Genomic DNA, 23,133 nt, shown 5'->3' with positions numbered 1-23,133 from the left:
GCACAAGTTACAGGGTCTCTCCACATTGGAGAAACAAGAAAGCTGCCCGGAATCTAAGAGTGAAACGTGGGAAATGCGGAGAGAGCCAGTAAAGTCAGTTGACGCGATGGAGCGGCTTCGGTGCGCGGTTATCTCGAGGTGGGGTCACTTATCAAGCCGCTTACCTTTACGTACTGGTATCATTTTATTTACCAAGCTTAGACCATGATAGTATCAGCTCCAGCTCATGTTAATCCTCGTTCAATCTGGGGAAATGACTCCATACTTATCGGGTGGAGTGTCATTCAGCTTGTTATCTGATAGCCCGGGATATCGGCAGTATAGCACCGTAGAGTATCACCTATCTACGTTCCTACATCTGCCGAACTCTTTATCTACTAACTGCCATCATACATATAGTGAGTGATATAACCTCTAGAAACAATTAGCCGCGCTGTCGATCAATCGTAGCCGCGTTCTTGTCTCTTGTGCTGTTTTGTGTTGATCAGCAGCAACAATGACCAAATGTCAAGCCACTAGATGATCGTACCCCAGACAGACTAGACTATTTCAGGATGGTGATACGGATAACAAGACGGGCTCAAATCGTGGAGAGTTCATCAGCAATCAGCCCCCCTTCTACTAGCGACCATTAGGTACTAACTTGCCTGCTAGTCATGCCCTGTCAGTTCTAGCCCTTGTTCTTTCCTTTCGTGAAGCCCAGACGGACGGGCCATCTTTCCATCTTGATTCTATATTTATTATTTTAAATGATAATTAATACCCCAATCTCCCTCTTTCTCTTACCTTGACATTCAATTAATTCCATCTTAATTCTTTTACTCTACCCATTAATTTGTTTGATCAACACACTCATACTTCTTCTCTTGGCTGTACAAGTACTCATTGAATACACACATTAATTGCTCCCTCAACAATGGAGTCATCCTCTCGCAGCGGCGACGCTGATCAGGCCCTCGCCCGTCTGGGCTACAAGGCCGAACTCCCTCGAAACCTCAGCATGCTCAGTGTTCTGGGCCTCTCCTTTGCCATCATGGCCGTCCCCTTTGGCCTCTCGACAACAATGTACATCACCCTGACCAACGGCCAGGCCGTCACCGTCCTTTGGGGCTGGGTCCTCGTTTCTCTCATCTCGCTCTGCATCGCCGCCTCTCTCGCAGAAATCTGCGCTGTCTTCCCTACCGCTGGAGGTGTCTACTACTGGAGCGCAATGCTCAGCACGCCTCGATACGCGCCCATCGTGAGCTTCGTCGATGGCTGGCTCACTCTGGTGGGTAACTGGACAGTTACCCTGTCGATCAATTTCTCGGGCGCACAGCTCATTCTTAGCGCCATCACCATCTTCAACGAGGACTTTGTCGCCAACGCGTGGCAGACTGTCTTGTGCTTCTGGGCTGTCATGCTTGTTTGCGCTCTCGTCAATGCTTTCGGCTCCCGTTACCTGGATCTTATCAACAAAGTCTGCATTTACTGGACTGGCGCCAGTGTCATCATCATTATCGTTACCATACTCGTCATGGCTCCCGAGCGACGATCCGCTGAGTTTGTCTTTACGCACTACGATGCCTCGGCAAGTGGCTGGCCTGCTGCATGGTCCTTTTTTGTCGGACTACTGCAAGGTACGTACGCCAAGTCTCACTCTTGCATAGCACTCAATTAATTAATTAACTACAGGCGCATATGTTCTCACTGGATATGGCATGGTCGCTTCCATGTGTGAAGAAGTCCAGAACCCCGAACGTGAAGTCCCCAAGGCCATCGTCCTCTCCGTCGCTGCCGCTGGTGTAACCGGAATCATCTACCTCATCCCTATTCTCTTCGTTCTTCCCGACGTCAAGATGCTTCTGGGGGTCGCCAACTCTCAACCCATTGGTACCTTGTTCAAGGTCGTCACCGGTTCCGCTGCCGGTGGCTTTGGTCTCCTCTTCCTGATCCTCGGCATCCTCATGTTTGCAGGCATTGGTGCTCTCACCGCCGCGTCGCGCTGCACCTACGCTTTCGCCAGAGATGGAGCTATCCCCGGTTACAAGCTTTGGAGCAAGGTCAACACGCGTCTTGACATGCCCGTCAATGCTCTCATCCTTTCCACCATCGTCGATTGTATTCTTGGCTGTATCTACTTCGGTTCCACCGCCGCCTTCAACTCCTTCACTGGTGTCGCCACCATCTGTCTCGCCTCCTCCTACGGCGTTCCTGTCGGCGTCAACCTTCTCCGAGGTCGCAAGATTGTTAAGCACTCCCCCTTCCCTCTGGGCAAGTTTGGACCTCTCATCAATGGTATTTGCGTTGTGTGGATCGTGTTCTCTATTGTTATCTTCTGCATGCCTGTTTCTCTACCTGTGGATGCAGTAACCATGAACTACGCCTCTGTCGTCTTTGCTGGATTCGCTGCCATTGCTATCATTTGGTATCTTGCTTATGCTCGCAAGAACTTTACCGGACCCCCCGTGCATGACGAAAATGGCTTTGTGCCAGGTGTGGAGGTCCTCAAAGGTCAAGAAGGTAGTTCGCCTGTACACAAGGATACAAGCGATAAAGTAGAAAAGGATTCTAATTAGTTTGGCAGATAATACCGAAAAGCCTGTACTCTAGGTAGTTTTGTATGTGTATAAATGAATCGTTGTTTATTGTTCTACGAATCTTGCTGTTTGACACTTTGGTTGGCGACTCTAAAGTTACTGTGTGACCGTGATCCTTAATTGGACCACATAACCATCAGTCAATGATCATACGGATTCACCAGTACGCCCTTTAATACTTATATAATTTTGCCCTAACAGTAAATTAGCATAACGGTTTGATGAATACAGACTCGTTTTCGGCATTGGTGCAGATAGGACGATTAAACTCAATCAATATCATCAATTCGCGATAGCCACCCTAGACATCCAATATTGCTCGACTGATGTAGAACCCTTTCTAATTATAAGCGACTACGAATAGAATGGGACACGATCCGGAAGAAATAAAAGATCAAAAAGAAGAGATAAAAACTTCTAGATGAGTAAACAAATATGAACAAAACCAAAAAATGAGGTTCTGCCCGGGCTCGAACCGGGGACCTTCTCGGTGTTAACGAGATGTCATAACCAACTAGACCACAGTACCAAGCTGTTTTTGTTGGGAGACATTGCCGCGACAGGCCTCATGTTCGTACCCCGAACGATTGTTGAACAGTCAAATGCCATGAGTCAAAAGTAGAGATTGATGGGAGAGCTGGGAGAATTGAATATGAATTGACTCTTCCAAGCCCAATTGATTGACTTAAACGCGAAACTCTATCTTCGCGACTATGTGGTAAAGAAAACACTGAAAAATGTATCGCTGTACTCGTGACTTGACCTCAAAAAAGTAGAAAAAAATAATCCTCACATACCATTAGTCTCGTCGCCATCCGTCGCCACGCTATTATTATGATGATGTCCATGGTGATTATCTTGCTGTGACGACGGGTTATTCTTGGACACGAGGAGCTGTTCCAGCAGCGAGCCAATCTCGGGGTATATCTGCTCAATATTTGCCAGTCCTTCTGGGCCCAGCCGCACCATTACACTAAACATGTTGGCGAACCGGGCTGCTTCTGTCCCACGTGTCACGGCGGCTTGCAAGTCTTGTATGTCAGACTCGAGGCCGCCCGAGTTCTTCTCCGCCAGGTCGAGGTCGGCTGTGGCTCGCTTCAGTTCGTCGCGTTTCAAGCTGATGGCCGTCTCTTGGTTTTTGATCTCCTCGCCCTTGGCAGCTCGGCGCGTTTCGTAGCTGCGTATTGCCTGGGCTATCTCGGGTGGTAGGGTCATATTATTCTCCTGGAGGGCGTGTAGCTGCGGCGCCAGGGCGTCTTCGGCGGCTGTCTCCTCTATGAGCAGTCGCAGTTTCGTTTGTGATTCGGCAATGTCGTCGTGTATGGCCTGCACGAGTTCTTGGGCGGCGCGCAGTTTGCTCATCGCTTCTTGATGTGTTGTTCTGTGAGGAAATATCTCTTGTTGCGCGATGGCGAGTGAAGAACGTATCGTTCGGACGTGGGCATCGATAGCTGCGATAAAGACGTTGGTCGCCGGTTGTAAAGCTTCTTGAAGATTATTAGGCTCGAGAGAGCGGGTTGCGTTGGCCTGCAGAATATCAGTATAAAGTTTTGTACAAGTCAATTGCTCTAAACTGACAGTTGCGCTGGGGCCGAAAGACGAAGCCATTTGGAATGTAGCCATCGGGGAACTAAACATCATCAAACTCTGCGCCGCGGAGAGACGCGACCCTTCTGGTGAGCTGTGTCGAATGCGTTTCTCTATCGGAGTGGGTATTGTGGTAGCTGGCCGTTTCAACTGGCGAACGTTGCGAGGAACGGGAGGAGATGGGGGAAACTCTGAGGCGACGGTGATAGACGACGCCATGTGCTCCTCGCTCTCCTCTGAAGACGTGTGTCGACGCGATCGCGATGGATCAATTGGTGAATCCGGGGCACTGTAATTTGCTGTTCTTCTTCTTCGCCCAGAGCGCCTCTCGATGGTACCTCCATCATCGCCAGTATCGTCCTGAGCATCTGGTGACTGAGGCAGGGTTCTCACGAAGCGCTTCTTGGCAGCGTGAACATCCTGCGCCATCAATTTGCCAGCGTACGAAGGTTTGCGATCGCGCGCAAGGGACTTGCGAAGCTCCGACTGGAGATCCTGCAGCGTGTCGCCCGGATTCCTGGCAACATGATCCGCAACGAGGGCCAGATCCTCGAGTAGATTGATAGCCCACATCTTTGGAGGTGCTTCAGGGACGATGTCCCAGGGCCAAACGCCCATGGCCTTGTAGATCCGACGAGCTGCGCGGGCGCCGCGTGTTTGTAGATATGTACCGTAGGGTTCTGGAATACGGATGGTGTCAATGTTATTGTCGAGAGTAGCGTCGGCCTCGATGATGGGCGACTGCGCGTTTGGCCGTGACGAAGGCATCGCGCGGCTCAGGGCAGAGCAAGGCAAGGCAGGGAGAGAAGGACGGTGGTCGGCGCGTATAGCTATGACATTCAATTGAGATATGCGACTAGTGGTATGTATAGATGATGTATAATGGTCCCAACCGCGGGCAAAATGCCGGGTCTGGCGCCGTGGTGGTTTCTGGTGTTGCTCACAATGCGATGATCTCTCCCCAGCCACATCATGGAGTGTCGAGTCTGCTGAGGGTGAATGAGCTGAGCCTGTCTCATGTATAGTCACGTGATATGACAGCTTTATTGATCCCCGCAGTCATGAACTCATGATGCGGTTTTACGGCCAATGATGGCGGTCAAATAAATTGATTTCTACTTTAAAAGAGAAATTGGCCATGTTGCAGTCTTTTTACTCTTGATGATTGACTTTAAGCTTCTTTTTGGTGTTCTGTAGCTGTTGTCAACACCCGGAATGGTTGCATTCTTAGGCGAGGACTAGCACCATGTCCCCCAAAAGCAAAAATATCATTCGATTTTCCCATGATTTTAGCAGGCCTCGAAATGGCTGTGTGATTAGGCTAATTCGGGGTGTTATAATTTCTATATGTGTTGATTTAACGTTTTGTGATAAATGAATTTTCCATGGCCATGTTCGATATTTAAAGCTCCATGCGGCTGGTATGAGCTCAACTGATTGACTAGTTATCTTGAAATAGACAACTAAAAGAATGTGAAAGGATGGCCTGTTTGCAAAGAGTGATGAAGGAGGGCACGTATCATGATTTTATTCAATTGTAGGTCTTGTTGCAGCATTGCGATGATCTAACTCTACGGTTCGACGTTGAAACGGTCGGTTGAAGAGCATGATAAAACGCCATGATCATCTCAACTCCACATAAAATGATATAAACAAACATTCAACACACTGTCGACGGATTTGATTCTTATCACGTGTGAGGACAGTAAACTTGAAAATCATGCCTCGGTTCTATTCTTTTCAAGCTATTCACATCATGTCATTACAAATTCAGCCAAGTTTTCTGACTTGAAATCATCTATCGTACTCTGTTGTAATACTGCCCAATAGCCTTATCAAGAACCGCCTTCACCTTGGAAGGGTCTAGCTTCTCCTCTCGGTTAAAGGTATACAGTCCATTAACTTCCTGCTCAATATCGGCACTGCAAAAAGCATCAGTATAAACACATCAAACCAAAATCAGACCTGACTTACAGTTGGGTATACACAAACGCGCAGCAGTGTCCTCCAAGGACAATACCGTTGACAAGACGCTCGATTCTCTTGACGAGATCATCTGGGTTTGTGGCAGTGGTGTAGCCCCAGTCCAGGTCAGCGCCCTCTTCTTTCTTAGCGGGAGCTATGTTCACACCGCCAAACTCGGTGTTCATGACAGGTGCGCCAGGCTTATGAGCTGAGCCCTCGTCAACGCCGGGGATGGGCTTCAGGAAAACGCCACGACCGCCGGCCTTGGGACCTATGATGCCTTCAAGAGTGGAGCAGGTCTTTTCGATCTCGGGGCCATCACTATAGTCGTGGAATGTGGTTAGATCAGTAAGCACGTGCTGCCAACCGCAGTTGTCATTGATACTTCGAGTATCGTCGAGATTCCTAGCCAAGCATTAGTGGATGATTGGGTTTAAAGAAGAGGCATTGCCTTACTTTGTAAGATAGTACAGCTGGCGGATGTGGTTTCGCTGCTCTGCATTATCCTCAAGCGAAGGATAAGCCCAGCTTTCGTTCACAGGAGTCCACGTCACAACAGAAGGACGGTTGATAACCAACTTGACAGCTTCAGTCCACTCAGCGTTGAAACGATCAATGTACCCAGCGCTAAAGGCATAAGCATTGGCGATCTCGCCCCAGACGAGGAAACCCAGCTTGTCAGCCCAGTAGTAGAACAATGGATCTTCAACCTTTTGATGCTTTCTGCAGCCGTTGAGACCCATTTTCTTGGCAAGTTCAATATCAAGCTTGAGGCTTTCAGAGCTTGGGGGCGTCATGAAGGTCTCAGGCCAGTATCCCTGGTCGAGACACAGGGCCTGGAAGTATGGCTTGTCGTTGAGGCGCCAGGTACCGTCGCCTGTTGTCCAGTTGATGCTTCTCATGCCGGTTGTGGTATTGACCTCGTCGATGATGTTGTCTGTATTATCGTACAAGCGAATGGCGAGGTCGTAAAGCTGAGGGTGCTCAGGAGACCACAACGCAACACCATCGCGCCAGGCAAAGTCGTTCTCAAGAGGTGCATTCTCAAGAATAGACTGGGGTAGCTTAGATCTTTGCTCCTCTGACAAACGGACGTTGAGCTCAACGGCGACCGAACTAGTCTCTCGAGGCAGAGCCTTCTTCTCAGACTTGGCCACAGGAATACCAGCAAAGCTAGCCTCGATCTCAACGCTATAGTCCCTGCCTACACGTCGTCCCTTGGTAGCAATGGTGCTGCGAAGTTGACCAGAATGGATATCGTTGGACTTGATAACGGTGCCCGAAGAGCTGTCAGCAATACGAGCTGAAGGAACAACTTCAAGCCAGACAGACTGCCAGATACCGCCAGAGGGTGTGTAGAATATGGTCTCTGGTTTGGCAGCCCAGTACTGCTTGCCTCGAAGCTGGGTCAGATCATAAGCTGAATCATAGACTCGAATGGTGACACGGTGGGTAGTAGCGTCCTTGGCCGCATTGACGGCATCAGTGATGTCAATCTCAAATGGAACGTGACCTCCTCGATGACCACCGACATACTCTCCGTTGACCCAAACAGTAGCTTCGTAGTCAACAGCTCCGAACCGCAGAACCAGTCTCTGATTCTTCTCTTTTTCCTGTGCGGATCTCAAGTCTGAAATAGCACGCTCATACCATAAAACCTCATGAACACCACGGTCGTTGATTCCCGATGCGGGAGACTGGAAGACGTAGGGAACATTGATCTTGGTTTTTGAGTTTGAAGTCTGGGTGGATGAGGTAAAGACGTTGTTCTGGATAAGAGAATGGGCCTCGCCCATAATCTTCTGGACAACGCTGTCGCTTTGGCCTGCTTCTTTGCGGGAAGCAGTGGATGTAGTTACTTTGACTTCCTCAGGGAGACCGGAACGCTGCCAATTCTCGGAAAGGCCAGCATCGCCATCATCAAAGAGAAAATCCCATTGTCCGTTGAGGGATTCCCATCGAAGTGGGTTACGCTCGAAATCAGGACGGGGGTACGTCATCTTGAATAAGTTCAGAGTGGTGTAATGTGGAAAGGGATGTTGTCCTGCAGCAATTGATAGATGAGTATGAATATAACGAGACAAATTCAAATTGAAGATGACAAGTTCGATGTTTCTTAAAAGTTTTGAACGCACGTCGATCACTTGTTTCTTATTTGATTTCAATGAGGGGATGTCTCGTATGTAATCAGCATCAGGTGGGTCTCAGTACGAAGCCTCACAGGGCGAGATGAAGCTCAAGTCAAAAAAAGCTGGAGATCAATCTCCACATGCATTGTCTTGAAGTTGGTCGTAGCACAACTCTTGTGGACTCTTTAATGTGGTACAGCTTTTCTTTCATATTCTTTTTTCTCAGGGTCTGGCGGATAAGCATGATTTATCTTGTCCATCTGGTGTAAATGAATGGTTAGATTGACATCCTTATCTGGTAGACATGCTGCAGACAAGATATTCACAAACTCCCAGTATTAAATTATTACCAAATGAAATAATGAGATACAGGATGTTTCCTGCCAATGGTTTCTTCTAGTTTATATAAAAAAAAATTAAATAAAAAAAAGACAGAGGTATCGCTACGCTGAAAATCCGAATGTGCTGCATTTTATAACTCCTTCCTCATCAACCCTTAAACGGGCCAGCTCCCTCCTTTCCAAAAGGATTAGATGCACCGGAAGAATCACTCACTCTGCGAATAGTCTTCCACGCAGCAAGGCTCTTCTCAGTAAAGGTACCAGAGCTTTCGATAAGCGAAGTGCGTCCGAAATTCAAAGTGCCCAGACTAGGAGATGGGCTGGGTAAAGGGTTCGTGGCCACAATCCGAGTGTGGACACCCATCTTTTGCCGCCCGTCAAAGATGCTGGAGAATGTTGATGTACCGCCGCTGCTGCCGAGACGGGGTGGATCGAGGCCCGTCAAGTCCGGTTGCTTGCTAATGTCGTTGTTGGGCTGTGAAACGGCACGACGGCGACGCCAGAGCCAGAACATTACTGCTCCGACGATGATGAGGACGACGAGAATAGCAATGCCGATTCCGAGACCAGCTTTGGCACCAGTTGACATTCCCCCTGAGCCTGCCTTGTCGTCAGAGCCGCCAGTACCTGAGCTACCACCACTTCCACTTCCACTCCCCCCACTGCTGCCGCTCCCATCACTGTCATCTTCGTCTTCAGGTGACATATAGTCCTTCGGGTTGCCTTCAGTGTCCTCGATACCTCCGGTGCTCGACTTCCTCTGCTTCTCCTCGTGATCTCCAACGCAAGTATACTTGCCCTTGACGATCTTCTTGACATTGGCATCAAACCAGCTGCAGTCCATAGACTTGTCACCCACAACCTTGAAGTCTCCAGTGACCTCTTTCAGGTTGAAAAATTCAACGTTGGTGAAAGATCCCTTGATCGCAATAGTGCCGGCAGACTTGAGAGCGTTGGCTGTGACATTTGTGAGTTCATCGTTGCTATCGATAGTCAACTCATCAACATAAGTAGCTCTGGGTAGAGCAAAGGTCGTGAGATATGGGTTATCTTCAACGGTGATACCACCATCCATCTCTTTCAACAGCGGAATAGTGAGATCCTCGAAATAGTTTGAGGAAAAAGTCAAAGAACCCTTGACCTTTCCAAGAGACGAAAACTCAATCTTGTCGAGACCCTTGAAATTAGAAGTCGCCGAGGTGGTGCTGTTTCCAATGGATGAGAGATAGGGGAGTAGCAAGGCACCTTCCTTGCCGTTGGCGGTGATGGACATGGTGGCGGCATTTTCGAGAGCGGCGAGACGAAGTTTGGTTAGAGCACCGTTCTGGTTGAACTCAAAGTTTCCCTTGACTTGCTTAAGCTTAGGGAATGAGACCTTGGTGAGGGCGTTGTTTCCCTTGACGCTGAAGCCCTTGTTTGCGTAGGTCAGGGCTGGGACATCCAATTCCTCCATGTCTCTGTTGGAGTCAATCATAAAATCGCCGTTGACGGTATGGATTCCGTTGAGCACGAGCTCCTCGACTTCGGTTTCGGTGACTCTCATCATAGCGCCGACCTCGACATCTTTCTTGTGCTGGATGGACAGCTTGGCGAAAGCGCTGGTGATGACATAGCCCTTGCCGACTTGTTCCAGGGCATCGAAGAGCAAGTCAAGCTCCTCAACTGTTTTGTCTTTGCCGGTTCCCGTGTTCCATATCGTGAATTCGCCGTCGATGGACTTTAAACTCGAGGCTGTAACTGTTGTCTTTTTGGAATGGTGGTGGGGGTAAATGTCCAGGCTGCCAGTAAGAGAACTAACGGTTCCGAGATCGACGGTTGCCTCGTCGGAAGGCCATGATGTAGGGCTCTTGTCGAAAAGAAGTGATAATGATCCGTCGACGTCTTTGCAGGATGAGATTCCGTCTTGTCCATCTGGTGAATCGATAATGGTGTAGTTGCCCGAAATGTTACAGTCTGGAGAAACGCGTCAGGGTCAATTGAAGCTCTGAGCTGAAGTGGATAGGGGGGCTTTCGTCTCCACTAATTCAGGGAATAAACTCACCAGCAGCTGCAAATGGACCAGAAAGAAGGAATGACAGCGCCAAAAAGGCGAAGTGGTTTGTCGGAGCCATATTCGACTCTTTGTCCTTCCATCTACAACAGCAAATGGATCAATCCAAAGGTATCAAGAAAACAATCGGGGGATGGTTCGCCTTTTGGTTTTATTCATCTCGCCTAGACAGGGAGGTTCAGGTAGACAGACTACGGGACTTGAGCTACCCCTGTTAGCCTGTCGCCCGTTAAAATTACAACCGGCGCCCGCCAAGCCCAATTGTTTCTTTTTCGACCGTCTAGTTCACGCCACCGACGCGCTAATAAGGGGCACTTTTCAGGTGAGTCTTGTGCTTGACTGACTTTTTAGGTATCAAGGCCGTTATTCAAACTTGAGCCGTCGAGTCTTGACTCTTCTGGTGGACAATGCAGCGGGAGGCTTTTGTTAGAGCAGACGGAAGATACTTCGACAGCGACTAGAAAGTGCTTGTCCAAAGACTGGTAGAGTGGCTGAGGGAGTCTATAGCATTAGAGCATATAAGCTTAGTTTGTCCGTATTTCATGCCCTGGTTCAAAAAACGACATCCACTCATCCATCCTGGTCGATAATCACCCGCTTTATAAACACGCAAACACGGCAAAACATGACCCGGTCGGTTCCATGTCCATGTGAGATAAGAAAGAGGGATGATGAGCATGTAAATCTCAACCAGAGTTTATCCAAATCGATTAGGTTGCCATTTGTCTCAGCAAACGAAACTGTCCCCGACCAAGACGGGTCATAATTGTAAGAAAGACGTTATTTAGCGAGATCAATTCTCACTAAATTCTTTAATGTCTTGAACTCAAATTTCCTCCATAATTTAAGAAACGGAACATCGCTCAAGCCGAATCAATAGTATGCAAGGAGCAATCTCCATCAATGGCGATCGTTGGCCGAAAAGACGCCATTCATCACCAACACCCAAAACTAGTCACAGACATAGTGCGCCAAAATACAAAAGTACGGAAATACAGCCAGCAAACAAGGAATTGCCACGCCAGTGGAATGCAGAATTTAATTTTCAATGAGATTGCTTGGTATCATAGGAGTTCAAAGGCGTTACTGATCGTCACCATGGAAACATACCGTAACCATGCCATAAACCCGGGGCTTTGCGAGGCAAATTCGTCGCCCTATCTTTGACTAAATAAAAATGTTAGCTGTGACCAGAAACACATGCAATACGAGCGAGTTTACTTACATTTCTGCCATGTAAAAGGCTCTTTCAAATCATGCTTGGCCTCTCTCCAAATAACCGCACACCAACTCGTTACCAACAAATCATACAGCTTGTCATTAATTGCCGCTTTGATGGCAAGACGAGGTGGTTCCACGACGTTCTTCTCCTCGTCACGCTGCAGCTTCGTCTCGATAGCAATGACTTGTCCCGAAGCATCCTTCCACTCAACAGTGTTGCCGCGTCCTTGGTTAAGAAGATCTTTGAAGGGCCGCTCGGTTCGAAGTATCTCATCTTTGTCGGCATTGTCTTCTTCAACCTTGTAACCTCCCCCTAATTTTGTGGCATCTACAATGTTGACGCTCTTATAAGTGCGCTTGCTGCTCGTGAAGCCTTTGATGTGTATAGTTGGCAGTGCCCTAAGTTGAACCTCGCGGCTTATATCGTAGATATGATCTTCAACATGCTTGAGTTTAGACTCGGTGCCTGTGTCGTCTGTGCGATAGCGAAATTTTTCGATGCCGTAGACGGTACGATTTGCGTCATATACTGGGTTGCTTAGTCTATAGAGAGTACGAGTTGGTGCGTACGCAGAGTAGATTTTGCAGTCGTCGATGATAAGAATGGGCAAGTCTTCTGAGGGTTGTGATTGTTGATCATGTTGGAGTTGAGGTGCTGGCTGAGACTGGGTTGTGTCATATGATGGAGGAAGGTCCAACAATGAAGATGATGAAGCTGGAGCAGACGCTGAAAGGTCCTCGTCCCTGTCAGCATTCAGCATGCTTTTCTTTTCTGAGGATGTCGGATAATTCATAGTGAAATGTAATTGATGATGGATGATTAGTCCCAGGACCAATTCAAAAGGGCCTGTCCCTGTCTTATGTAATATTCCTCGTCTTTTCCACGTTGCAAGGCTGAGTTGATCTTCGTGAGGCGTCGTGCATGATCGTCAAATTACAACATGGCAGTGTTTATGAGGCGCAGTGTCTTGTGACGTTTTCAGAACAGGTTTGATGGAGCGCACTGTCTTTGATTGGAGATCATCAACTTGGCCAAGACCCCGTGAGGCACTTTTCAATCCTACAGGGTATCTTCCTCGACACTGATTAGTGAATCGTTGGTTTCCACTTGATCCTTCGTGCAAGGTATGATAAAATGATAATGAATGGAGTTGTGAAATGATTACCATCTCTCTATAGGGCTACAGACCGACATAGTTCCTTTGCTACTTGATATGGTTTATTTGTTGTTCGAAATTATCAAGCACATATGACCATTCGCATTCTTTCCACTATGATGGTAACAAATAAATGAGAGATCAAGTTGCACGACATTGACTTGGACCTAAATATATCACGTGCGTTGACTCAAATGCAATTGGAAGGCGCGATAATCGGCGTTGACTCACTTTCGGAGAATGATGCCGAAGTATGATATGCTTCGGCTTCGACACCGGTCACTCACAGATAAGTTAAGACATGTCCAACTCTCATTATTCTCCTCAACTTCTCGAAATCTCCAGACATAAGAAAGACCACAATTATGAGTAAGCAACCAGTCGGTCCCGTAAGCCCATCCGGCGCCGCATCAACACCCACACAAACGCCTCTTGATGGCCGCTACACTTCTCTCATACGCCTAGAGCATTCCCACGCCGAGGCAAGCTGGAAGCATCTAGGTGGCGAAAGAAACGGGCATCTATGGACATACATGCTTGGAGGACCTTATACCGACCATGGACAGTGGAAAGAGACTGTTGAGGGATTCAGCAAATTGAAAGATCCGCTCTTCTACACTGTTCTTTCCGGCCCACGAGATGATCCAACCTCTGAGCCCGTTGGCCAAATCTCATATTACAACATCGTTCCGGATCACCGCAGAATTGAGATTGGAAACATCATCTTTGGCAAACCGCTGCAGCAGACAAAAGCTGCCACCGAGGCATTCTATTTGATTATCAAACATGCTTTCGATGACCTGGGGTATTTGAGAGTCGAGTGGAAGGCAAATCACCTGAACAAGCCCAGTCTCGCTGCCGCGGAGCGTCTAGGCTTTGTTTTTGAGGGCATTTTTAGGTATGCTTCTTCTTAGTTGACCGTGATACGATACTGACACATCTTTAGGAAACACATGATTATCAAAGGAAGACGCCGTGATACTGCCTGGTTGAGCATTACAGACGAAGAGTGGCCTGTTGTCAAAAAGGCGTTTGAGACATGGCTGAGTGAGGAGAACTTTGACAAGGACGGAAAGCAGATCAAGTCTCTAAAGGACATCAGACGAGGTTTTGCAGAGGGCAGCTGATGTATAAATCATCAAACGTGAAAAGCTTCAAGTGACTCTCGGCTTTCCATTAATCAATCCCCAAACTTGTTTCTTAATATAAATAAGAGCCGATTGGCGTCGAAAAGGTCCAGACTCTTGTAGAATAAGGACTAGACTAGAAAGTGACCGTAAAAGACAAGCGTGAAATGCCTTCTCAATCGTGACCAAAGCGTCAACAAACTTGCGCTAAGGGAGGAATCAATTCCAAATAATCGCCTGATTACTATTCAATGCCTCGGCAAATTGGCCCATGCCGTTTCCTACTGTATTCGTACAGGATCATCCATCGGAGTTTTCCGTCAAGATGACAACCAATTCAGGTCGACAGCCTCGAATTCGCTCTGTAGCGGTCAAATTTCCCAGCTTTGGAAAAGGTTTCCCGTTACTCAAAGATCTAGATCTTTTGTACTACCGAGAATACGCAAGCCATTGTGATACGCCAGCCTATCAGTGCCTCGTCATGACCCCAGACTACGCGAGTCTCGCAGCTCAAGGGGGGGCATCAATTGCCGTGAAAGACATGGTGGCTTCTAAGGTTTGAGACGAACCCAAGGTTGGCTGCATTTGAGGCGTCACAAGCTCGTCCGGGGTATTGGAACGTTGGAGCATTAAGTGGGATATGGTTTGTTTAGTAAGGAGTTGGCAATCGTGGGAGATTTTATCGTCAAAAAGAATAGACACGGAATGTTCTTCCTTTTCCTTATTTCATTGTTTGTTCAATGACTTGGACATTTAAAAAGCAAAACTGTCGCACGGCATTATCCGACGACTAATTCATTTAGTGTCCATCTAATCCATTTGCAGTAAAGACTCTCGTTCTCGCGGTCTAGATCTGAACAGCGCATCAACGTTTTTCCCTCTGTCCATCCTTGGAAGTTCTTCGCGTTCGCTCCCTGTCGAGTTGATCTCCACCAACGTACGCTGTCGTCAAACTCCACCGTAACATGGACGATAACAGCACACATACCGGTCAATATCGCTCGGCTTGCGCTGAGTGCCATCGCAGGAAGCAAAAGGTACGTCATGGAGTCTTGAAGAGATTTTTAGGTCAAATTTAGACCGTCATCTTCCGCCCATTCCTCACATTACTCCACCGTGATACTCACACACTCTCAACAGTGCAATCGAGAATGGCCTTGCAATCATTGCCAGAAGCGCAAAGTCGCAGATAAATGCCGCTTCATACAGCCAAACGCCGCCAGCTCACCGTCAGATAGTCTTGCCAACGGCAGTGAGAAGAAGCGCTCGCGCAGCCATGACGATGATGGCGAGCCTGACGTGTCTGAGCCTGAAGAGGAGAACGATGATGATGTTGAGTTGGCGGCTATGGGTTACGCCGCTGGTCCCCTTCTGGAGTCATTGACTATCGATTCAAAAGTGAGTTCTAACTTCTAGAAAATACCGTCAAAGACGAAATACTAAACCAACTTAGAAGCATAAGAAACCGCTGGGCGAGTTGACTTGGGTTCATCCAAGTACTTGTCCTCAACTCAAGCACGCCATTGATGTTTTACCCTCAAGACCTCAGATGGGCAAGTCACTGTTGTTCCTTAAAGAATAACGAATCTAACATTCTAATTAGACGCCCTTGTTCAAAGCTTCTTCAACACTGTCAACTATCATTACTACATCATTTATCCACCCACCTTTCTTCAAGAGTATCAGTCCTGGTGGGACCGCAGATCTCGCAACCAAACGCTCTCGCTGCAGTGGACTATCCTGCTGGTAATGGTCTGTGCCTGCGCTACTCAGCATCTGGACGTCGGCATAAAGCCTATGGTCGAGATTGAGTTGTCAGAGCCCTCGGACAAACTGACTGTAGATTATCACACCGCCGCGACAGAACTCGGGAGAGTTATTCCGCTCGGTCATTGCCATTTGCTCAACATTCAGTGGATGCTTCATTCTATTTATTGGTATAAAGCTGAAGCAAGATTCGTTGAAGCTTGGCATGTTATTGGTGCTGCTGTTCGAGAGGCTCATGAGTTGGGTAAGTTGACCTGATTTAATTTCTGTCCTGCCACTGACTTTGTTCCAAGGCCTTCATCGAACTGCCATTGCCGAAGGCTTGTCCGAGTTTGAACGGGAGATGCGACGAAGAGTATGGTGTATTCTAGACTGCTGGGACTGGTGAGTCAACTTACACCCATCACTTGAACGGCATATTAATCATTCATAGGCAATTTGCTTCCGGTCTGGGTCGACCAACGATTATTGACCATACCGATATCAACGTGGAGCCACCAAGTCTAACCCTCGAGGACTTTTCACCTTCACCATTACTCCATATGAAACTTCAGTCTGAACTCGTTACTAGCCTCGCCCAACGATGGGGCGCCCCCAAGAACATCACATCAGCACAAGATATTCAAGAGTACAAGTCCGCACTCGAGGAATGGATTCGATGTTTCCCAGCCGTTTATGACGTCGACAATCCAGACACGTCCAAGGATTATAAACACAACTGGATCGTCTTCCACCGGTATTACATCCACACTATGGCCTATCTCATGATTCTCAACCCCATGCGTTCGTTCATGGCGCAGGATTTCACAAAGGACTCGCCTGCGGATTTACTAGCTGTGAGAGAGGATGCGGTGCATTACTCACTTAGGAACCTAGACACGACCAACCGATGGGCGAATCAGGTTTCACACCGCGACGGCAGGTTTCACTTTATCATCTTCTCGCTATTCGACACAGCAGCCGTTCTTTCCACGGCCATTATCAAAGATCACGATGAGACGATTCCGAGAAAGGACGAGATTATTGACGCGGTGGACAACTCAATCAAATTGCTCAAGCGTCTCAAGGCGGTGTCAAAGACGGCCAAGACGTCTCACGATATTCTTGTTAAGATGGTGAATAAGATGCCAAGGAAGAAACCACTACCACGGGAGAACGTTCTGCGCAAGAAACAACGCCGTGCCCCGGCATTCGCCGCCGCACCAGTCAAAGCACCTACCCAGGAGCCCACGCCTGTCTTCAAGACGGAACCGGTGTACCGGCAGGAATCGGGCCAGGAGTCGCAGGAGAGTTCACCAAGTTACTACGCCAGCTCAGAGGGTGCACCCTCAGAATCCACGCCACAGAGCAACTACTCACCGTACGACAACTCCGGTTACGCCCAGGTACCCGCGGACGGATATCAGAAGCCTCATTCTTACCCCTCCGTCAACGCTGTTCACGCCCAAGTACCTCAGCAAGTCCCATCGCCCAGCGCCGCCATCGACGGACTCATCCAATCCGGCGGGTATTACTCGATGCCACAGACCGATCTCAACGTAGCAGCCATGGTTCCTCAGCCCTACGTGGACTATCAGCATCAGGACTTCAACACAGATTACGGTCTAGGCAATATCACCGACGTGGATTTAGGAGACTTTTCCCAACTGTGGGACTGGAGGAGTCTTAACTTGGATTTCATCCAAAGCTCAACATAGTCATATTATTCTTTTCTACTTCATCTTTTTTTTTTGTCACCATAAAGAAGTAGTTTTTGATGTATAGAGATGATTCAACGCCTTGAAACGACTTTTGATGGTAGCTTGACTTTGCCTGGGGAATTCTCTTTCTGCGTTTAGGATATATACACATACATCTTTTCATATATTCATACGAAAAAACAAATAACCGTCTTTCAATGACTTTCAGGGGAGGCTTAATCTTTGAATACAAGTTGCAGAATTGTGATACGCTGGTAATATAGATTGATTTAATACAAAACTCCATCATGATAAACGTTGTATTGCAAGGCATTCTTGAAAGAACATAATAGATTTGGATTTTCATTACTGCTCTTGAACCTTGCACATACAAAGGTAGACGCTTTTATATTCATCATCAGGTTATGACTAGTGAGTGAGTACAGTTTTCGCTACCCGGATAGAGAGCCTTTCTCCAATATCACAAGGCAACGTTTGAAATTATAATGAGAGGTGAGAATTAAATAGATTAGTTATCAACTTAAAAGCACTCGCACGCTCCCTTCAGCCCACCAATACACCTGTTGAGAAGAAACAACATTGCTTTCTTTCACATACAAGATACACCTCAATCCCAAATGTTTCCCACCAGAATTCGCTATAAAAAGAATAACCGTACAATGCAACTCCTAGTACAAAACAAAAAACAAAGAATGCAAACAAAAAAAATCGATGATGGATGAATTTTGCCCACTAACGCCATGCCGCTTCATATCCCTGAACCCTTGGTATCTTCAACACGACCCAATAAGCGCCAGACCACAACTCTCTTTTGGATGTTCTCTCTCTTTCCCTCCTCCTCTTTCTCTCTGTGTCCAATGTTCTGGTTGTTTTGTTGGTTTATGCTGTAGTGTTGTTTGTTTCGTTTGTGGTGATACTCCAGGTCACGATGCTGTCTCATCGTTTGGATAACTCGACCATCATTTTCCAGAGACGACAGCATCCCTACATTCCTAAATTCGAGGATGTTCTTTGAAGCGCTTAACCCAGTGCTGTCTAACGCGAGCGGGCATCTTGCAAAACACCATGGCCTTGCACTCATTGATGAGTACGCCCTCGGACATCTTGACCTGTAGATCCAAATCTTCGTCGGCAAAGTCGCGGAAGAAAATGTCCAGTGCCTCCTCTTGCCAACGTAGCACATTTCGAGATCGCACTGCTTCGACGAGCTCTTCCATCGCGGGTCCGTTGCCATTGGAAAGTCCTTGGCTGTCGGCCTGCGATGGGGACATGGCACTCGGACCATCACGCACAGCCATGGGTAACATGGACGAATTGAGGACGGAAGCGGTGAGGGCCCGTGAGCCGTCGTTTGACGAAGTGCGACGACGCTTGCCAGGTGATTCGGGTGCCACAGATTGTCCCATGGGTATGGTAGTGGTGGGCGGCGAGGGTTCGAACATGACTGGGGTACTCGTGCTGGGTAGCTGTCGCTTGCGGCTCTGTGTGATGGTCTCGTCGGGCGGGGTAAGAGCGCTCGCGTTGGCGACGGTCGGGGGACCTCGAGGAGGAATAGTTGTCGATGTTGGTCGTTGCTGCGGCGCTGAGCCAGCAGAGGATGTGGTGGGTGTTTGTGTCAAGATTGGACGCGCGTTGGGGCTCTCGAGGCCAGGAGGTCGCGGAGGAGGAGGATCGCTTTGAAGGTTGAGTATACCGGTTCCTGGCATATCGGGGTCGTCACTGATGGGACCGTCCGTTCGCCGCCGGGGCTTCATTATACGTTTGGGTGCGCCACCAGATCCGATAACGTCTGGATAAAGAACCTCCATAAAATCTTCGTGATCGAAAGGTCGGCCACGCAAAGCCCTAGAAAGGGGTTCCCTCTACTTCAGAGTCAGTACGTGCTTGGAGCCCCTAACCCGTGTGCCAACAATCCCCCCCCCCAGGTTTCATTCCCAGCGCGACCGTGCAAAGAAATGTATTACCTCTATATGCGCAGCCCATGCCTCCTCAGTAGCCGTGACGGTCCTTGAATCGGGATTGTAGACGAACTCGGGATCTTCGCGCAGACCACGCCATAATCGGAAGCGCTTCCTCGCATTGTCGCTCTTGTTAATCAGGTGGCTCTTGGCAGGGTAGGCGCCGTGACTCTCCTGCAGGGCGATGGCGGCGCGTTCCCAGGCTTCGGCCTTGAAGGAGGAGTTCTCGCGCAGACCAAGCTGGACGCTCTCGCAGAGGCTTCGGAAGAAAGTAGCCTCGTATGCGGGAGTCCAGCTGAAGCGCGGAGCTCTTCGGTCGCGGTCGACTCGGACTGGGGGTTGACCGTCGGGGCCAAGAACGTCGGTGTCGTCTTCGGACATTTTGTCGAAACGGGTAAAGAATGAGAAGTAAGGGACAGGACAGAAAAAGCCCCCTCGTGATGTTTTGGAGCGTGGCTGAAGCCGAAGCAAATGCTCCAAGCAATTGGGGGGGAGTTTGTTGGTAGTTCTAGGGTCTCAAAAGCAGATCGGCATTGGGATTAGTTAGATTAGAGTCGTCTTTTTTGGAGAATCTGATTGATTGATGGTCTTCTCGTCGTCTTTCTGTCCCATTCGGGACTGACTCGGCTGCCCGGGCGGTGAGTTTGTAGGGTGGGGAAAGAAAAAAGGTCACCTGGACCACTGGAGATTTCACTTGCAGTAGAAAGTCGAGTCGAGTCTACATCACGTGTCTCAACAGTCTATAACCTGTACCTGGAGAAATTCGGGGTCGAAGGAATCATTTATTCATGTGAAAAGTCCTGTATGATATCATTTCTTAATTGACCAGGTTCAACTCCATATCACCGGAACTTTTGCTCCATGTCCCTTCTGACATCTGATGGACAGGGGTTAGGTAGGGGTATCTGTATGTGCTGCGCTGTACTTGCTATACCTTGCTGAGGCTCAAACTCCCCGAGAAATCTCCATCTAATTGGTCTGTACTGGACAGGACTTTTGAAGTTACTACAAGGATTGATCTCATAATGCACTAGGTGCTATGTAATTGACTCTGTGACTCTTACTATACTACAGTTGTGGGCATGTTCCCACTTGGATGGATCTCCTCTTCCGACTGCTGCGATATAGCCGCGGTTAACGCTGAATTACGTCGATGCTTGTTTCTGTTAATCTCAAGTCTGATCAAAATGCCAAGAATGATCGAAACTCAAGAGTACAATTATGGATAATTGTTAATGTTGTAAAGTTAGAGATATCGTCAACACATCTCACGAATTTGAAGTACTCTAGTTACAAGATCACGATTATTAAAAGGTCTATTAAAGAAACGGATTAAAGAGAAAGTAGAACCATAACGACAGCCACTCCAGCACCAATTATTCCAACCTCTCGGCCTACAGCCCCCGACACAATGACAGGGTGTTCATCTTCAGCTCCTATGACACGTTAGCTTGACCTTCATCATGTCAATAATAATGCACTTACCAGGATAACCACTCTCTTGGGCATCAGATCCAGAGGTGGGCTTGACGCTTGAGTAGAAGCCATTGCTCTCATTAGGCTTGGGCACAGGCATGGGTTCTCCTTCGGGCTTCTTGGCAGGGGCAGGAGCATCTGGATAGTTGGGTTCGTTGACAGGTTTAGCACCGTTATCATAGTCGTCGACCTTGTTGTTACCCTCGGGCTTGTAGTCACCCTCGGGCTTGTAGTCACCCTCGGGCTTGTAGTCACCCTCGGGCTTGTAGTCATCGCCCTTGCTTCCAGAAGTCGGCACTGCAGTGGGATGCGCAACATCGTTCATATAAGGACGATCCTTCACAGGGTACGTGATAGTGGCAGTAATGGGCTCAGGGCCACAAGTAGTACAGGTCTGTACGTCACACGTGAACCCAATCGGAATCGAGTGTGAATCCATGGCCGGCTTGTCCTTCATACCCTTGTACTTCTCCTTGATGGAATACTCCTGATCGCAAAGACCAGTGGAGCAGAAGCATTGGAATTTGGTAGTGTACTCAACCGTGTGCACGCATGTCGGGCAGCCGCAGGATTCGCAGTTAGGGGCATCAACCTCGACAATAATGGGTCCTCCGGTGACAGCTGGCTCGTAGACGATGGCCGTGGCGCCAATTACAACGGGAGTAGGCGCGGCTAGAGCATCGCGTGTGAAGCATTGCGTGATGGTGGCAGTACGGGTTTCGTATCGAACACCATCCCCAGCTGCTCTCACGATAGTGAAGAGTGCTGGGAGAACAAGGGACTTGAAAAACATGTTAAAGAACGTGGGTGGTAAACAGTATGAACAAAAGAGTGACTGAGGATAAATGCAAGGCAAAGAGTCAATGAGAAGGTAAGGAGGTGCAGAATTAAGAAGTATTTTGACTTGGGGGCCCCTTGGCATACATACTCGCTGACCCATGTAGCCGGTAGCAAGGAGTAATTTTGATTCTCATACCATAAAGAGCATGTGGCTGGCTGTTGCGGATCAGAGTCATCTAATGTATAAGACCTGCATAAGGTAATGTTACTGTTGGTTGTCTCTAATAAAACCAATATGTGGAAATAACCATGGAAAAAGAAAACTGAAACAAGATCCGTACATGATCCATTTATTGATAGAGAGACCAGAAAGGGAACGCCACGATGTTTGCAAAACTCAGAAACAAAAAACTGTTGGTTCCAGGAATTCCCAATTCATATTATGTCAAGTGAGGGAGACTCGCAAGGGAGATGTCAATAGTTGGCCAGTCATACTAGGGCTGATGTCTCACCTCGGATATTGAACAGTTTTCGTCGACCACCAAAATCAGATCCGATCAGAGCGTCGAGATCTAGACTGGACTATGCGTGGCTTGGAAGTTATGAACTGGGCCAAGACAAATAATACATGTACGTACATCCGTTTTCTTTTCCCCCTTGCGGACCTGCATCTCAGTTCCTAATGAGGCTGATATGCATATATGCATGAACCAACATGCATGAGCCAACACGCATTTGCAATCAAAGCATGTCTGATATTTGTTGTCTTCGTGGCTAGAAAACTAATTTGTCGTCCGATGGACTAATTGTAGGAGAATAAGAGGAAAATTGTTAAAGAATTGCTGTTTTCCTGTTTTTATCTGTGAATGTTTCAAAAGCTATCATTGTTCTTTGGTTACAAACTTTATATCATTGAGACTTAGTTATGACTCCTAAAAGATTTATTACTTGGTTGCTCTCATGCTTCATCACTGGTATGTCTTATTTTGAAAAAGGTGAGAACTTACCAGGGGCGTGGCGCATCACGTACTTGTCGACTCACCTCGCCCCTATCTCGGGTGTCAGTATTGGTCCTTCTTCCGCTGAAGAAACCTCTTTCTCGCTTTCCCCAGATGTTGATGAATTCGTTTCCAACACGAAGAATACAGATACTTCCATATCACTTCCCTACGATTATACCATTTCCACTGCTGCTGGAGGCGATGTCTTGGTGACAGCTCCTCTTCCCACGAGCATCGACGTTGCCTACAATACGCAGGAAATAAACACTCCAACTTTGTTTAGGGTTCTTTCATA

General features: G+C 48.0%; 9 protein-coding genes and 1 non-coding gene across 10 annotated transcripts; 3 read left to right on the top strand and 7 right to left on the bottom strand.

Moving 5' to 3' along the window:
* The first annotated feature begins 623 nt into the window (after positions 1–623).
* EDB82DRAFT_456453 (amino acid/polyamine transporter I) lies at positions 624–2,714 on the top strand. Its single transcript, XM_025730978.2, has 2 exons — positions 624–1,619; positions 1,675–2,714. The coding sequence occupies exons 1-2, from the start codon at positions 917–919 to the stop codon at positions 2,556–2,558; spliced, it is 1,587 nt and encodes a 528-aa protein (XP_025590049.1). The 5' UTR covers positions 624–916; the 3' UTR covers positions 2,559–2,714.
* A 287-nt stretch (positions 2,715–3,001) lies between these two features.
* On the bottom strand, positions 3,002–5,136 carry EDB82DRAFT_486060 (uncharacterized protein). The gene is made up of 2 exons (XM_065608252.1): positions 4,158–5,136; positions 3,002–4,106 (listed from the first exon to the last, which is right to left on the bottom strand). The coding sequence occupies exons 1-2, from the start codon at positions 4,932–4,934 to the stop codon at positions 3,369–3,371; spliced, it is 1,515 nt and encodes a 504-aa protein (XP_065465507.1). The 5' UTR covers positions 4,935–5,136; the 3' UTR covers positions 3,002–3,368.
* Positions 3,035–3,108, bottom strand: EDB82DRAFT_t16. The gene has a single exon. It is a non-coding gene; the product is annotated as a tRNA-Val (tRNA).
* A 437-nt stretch (positions 5,137–5,573) lies between the features above and the next one.
* EDB82DRAFT_486058 (glycoside hydrolase superfamily) lies at positions 5,574–8,305 on the bottom strand. Its single transcript, XM_025730980.2, has 3 exons — positions 6,588–8,305; positions 6,141–6,536; positions 5,574–6,088 (listed from the first exon to the last, which is right to left on the bottom strand). The coding sequence occupies exons 1-3, from the start codon at positions 8,129–8,131 to the stop codon at positions 5,965–5,967; spliced, it is 2,064 nt and encodes a 687-aa protein (XP_025590051.1). The 5' UTR covers positions 8,132–8,305; the 3' UTR covers positions 5,574–5,964.
* A 324-nt stretch (positions 8,306–8,629) lies between these two features.
* Positions 8,630–10,750, bottom strand: EDB82DRAFT_486057 (uncharacterized protein). Its single transcript, XM_025730981.2, has 2 exons — positions 10,643–10,750; positions 8,630–10,554 (listed from the first exon to the last, which is right to left on the bottom strand). The coding sequence occupies exons 1-2, from the start codon at positions 10,710–10,712 to the stop codon at positions 8,750–8,752; spliced, it is 1,875 nt and encodes a 624-aa protein (XP_025590052.1). The 5' UTR covers positions 10,713–10,750; the 3' UTR covers positions 8,630–8,749.
* A 745-nt stretch (positions 10,751–11,495) lies between these two features.
* EDB82DRAFT_470850 (uncharacterized protein) lies at positions 11,496–12,666 on the bottom strand (the record flags this gene model as incomplete). Its single annotated transcript, XM_065607956.1, has 3 exons — positions 11,496–11,602; positions 11,762–11,818; positions 11,877–12,666. The coding sequence occupies 3 exons, from the start codon at positions 12,664–12,666 to the stop codon at positions 11,496–11,498; spliced, it is 954 nt and encodes a 317-aa protein (XP_065465506.1).
* A 391-nt stretch (positions 12,667–13,057) lies between these two features.
* On the top strand, positions 13,058–14,292 carry EDB82DRAFT_41956 (acyl-CoA N-acyltransferase). Its single transcript, XM_025730983.2, has 2 exons — positions 13,058–13,927; positions 13,976–14,292. The coding sequence occupies exons 1-2, from the start codon at positions 13,395–13,397 to the stop codon at positions 14,154–14,156; spliced, it is 714 nt and encodes a 237-aa protein (XP_025590054.1). The 5' UTR covers positions 13,058–13,394; the 3' UTR covers positions 14,157–14,292.
* A 791-nt stretch (positions 14,293–15,083) lies between these two features.
* Positions 15,084–17,908, top strand: EDB82DRAFT_532453 (fungal-specific transcription factor domain-containing protein). Its single transcript, XM_065609251.1, has 6 exons — positions 15,084–15,193; positions 15,297–15,554; positions 15,610–15,709; positions 15,760–16,167; positions 16,217–16,307; positions 16,357–17,908. Exons 1-6 carry the CDS (start codon positions 15,122–15,124, stop codon positions 17,618–17,620), a joined length of 2,193 nt encoding a protein of 730 aa, XP_065465505.1. The 5' UTR covers positions 15,084–15,121; the 3' UTR covers positions 17,621–17,908.
* A 686-nt stretch (positions 17,909–18,594) lies between these two features.
* Positions 18,595–20,328, bottom strand: EDB82DRAFT_41915 (Myb/SANT-like DNA-binding domain-containing protein). The gene is made up of 2 exons (XM_025730986.2): positions 19,588–20,328; positions 18,595–19,485 (listed from the first exon to the last, which is right to left on the bottom strand). The coding sequence occupies exons 1-2, from the start codon at positions 19,960–19,962 to the stop codon at positions 18,616–18,618; spliced, it is 1,245 nt and encodes a 414-aa protein (XP_025590057.1). The 5' UTR covers positions 19,963–20,328; the 3' UTR covers positions 18,595–18,615.
* A 447-nt stretch (positions 20,329–20,775) lies between these two features.
* On the bottom strand, positions 20,776–21,997 carry EDB82DRAFT_571123 (uncharacterized protein; the record flags this gene model as incomplete). Its single annotated transcript, XM_025730988.2, has 3 exons — positions 20,776–21,017; positions 21,067–21,838; positions 21,986–21,997. 3 exons carry the CDS (start codon positions 21,995–21,997, stop codon positions 20,914–20,916), a joined length of 888 nt encoding a protein of 295 aa, XP_025590058.2. The 3' UTR covers positions 20,776–20,913.
* Positions 21,998–23,133: the final 1,136 nt, after the last annotated feature.

This window comes from Fusarium venenatum (assembly GCF_020744135.1).
Source record: "Fusarium venenatum strain MPI-CAGE-CH-0201 chromosome Unknown EDB82scaffold_1, whole genome shotgun sequence".
Taxonomy (NCBI): Eukaryota; Fungi; Ascomycota; class Sordariomycetes; order Hypocreales; family Nectriaceae; genus Fusarium; species Fusarium venenatum.
Note: the sequence above shows the minus strand (reverse complement) of the source record. Positions and strands in the feature narration are given on the sequence as shown.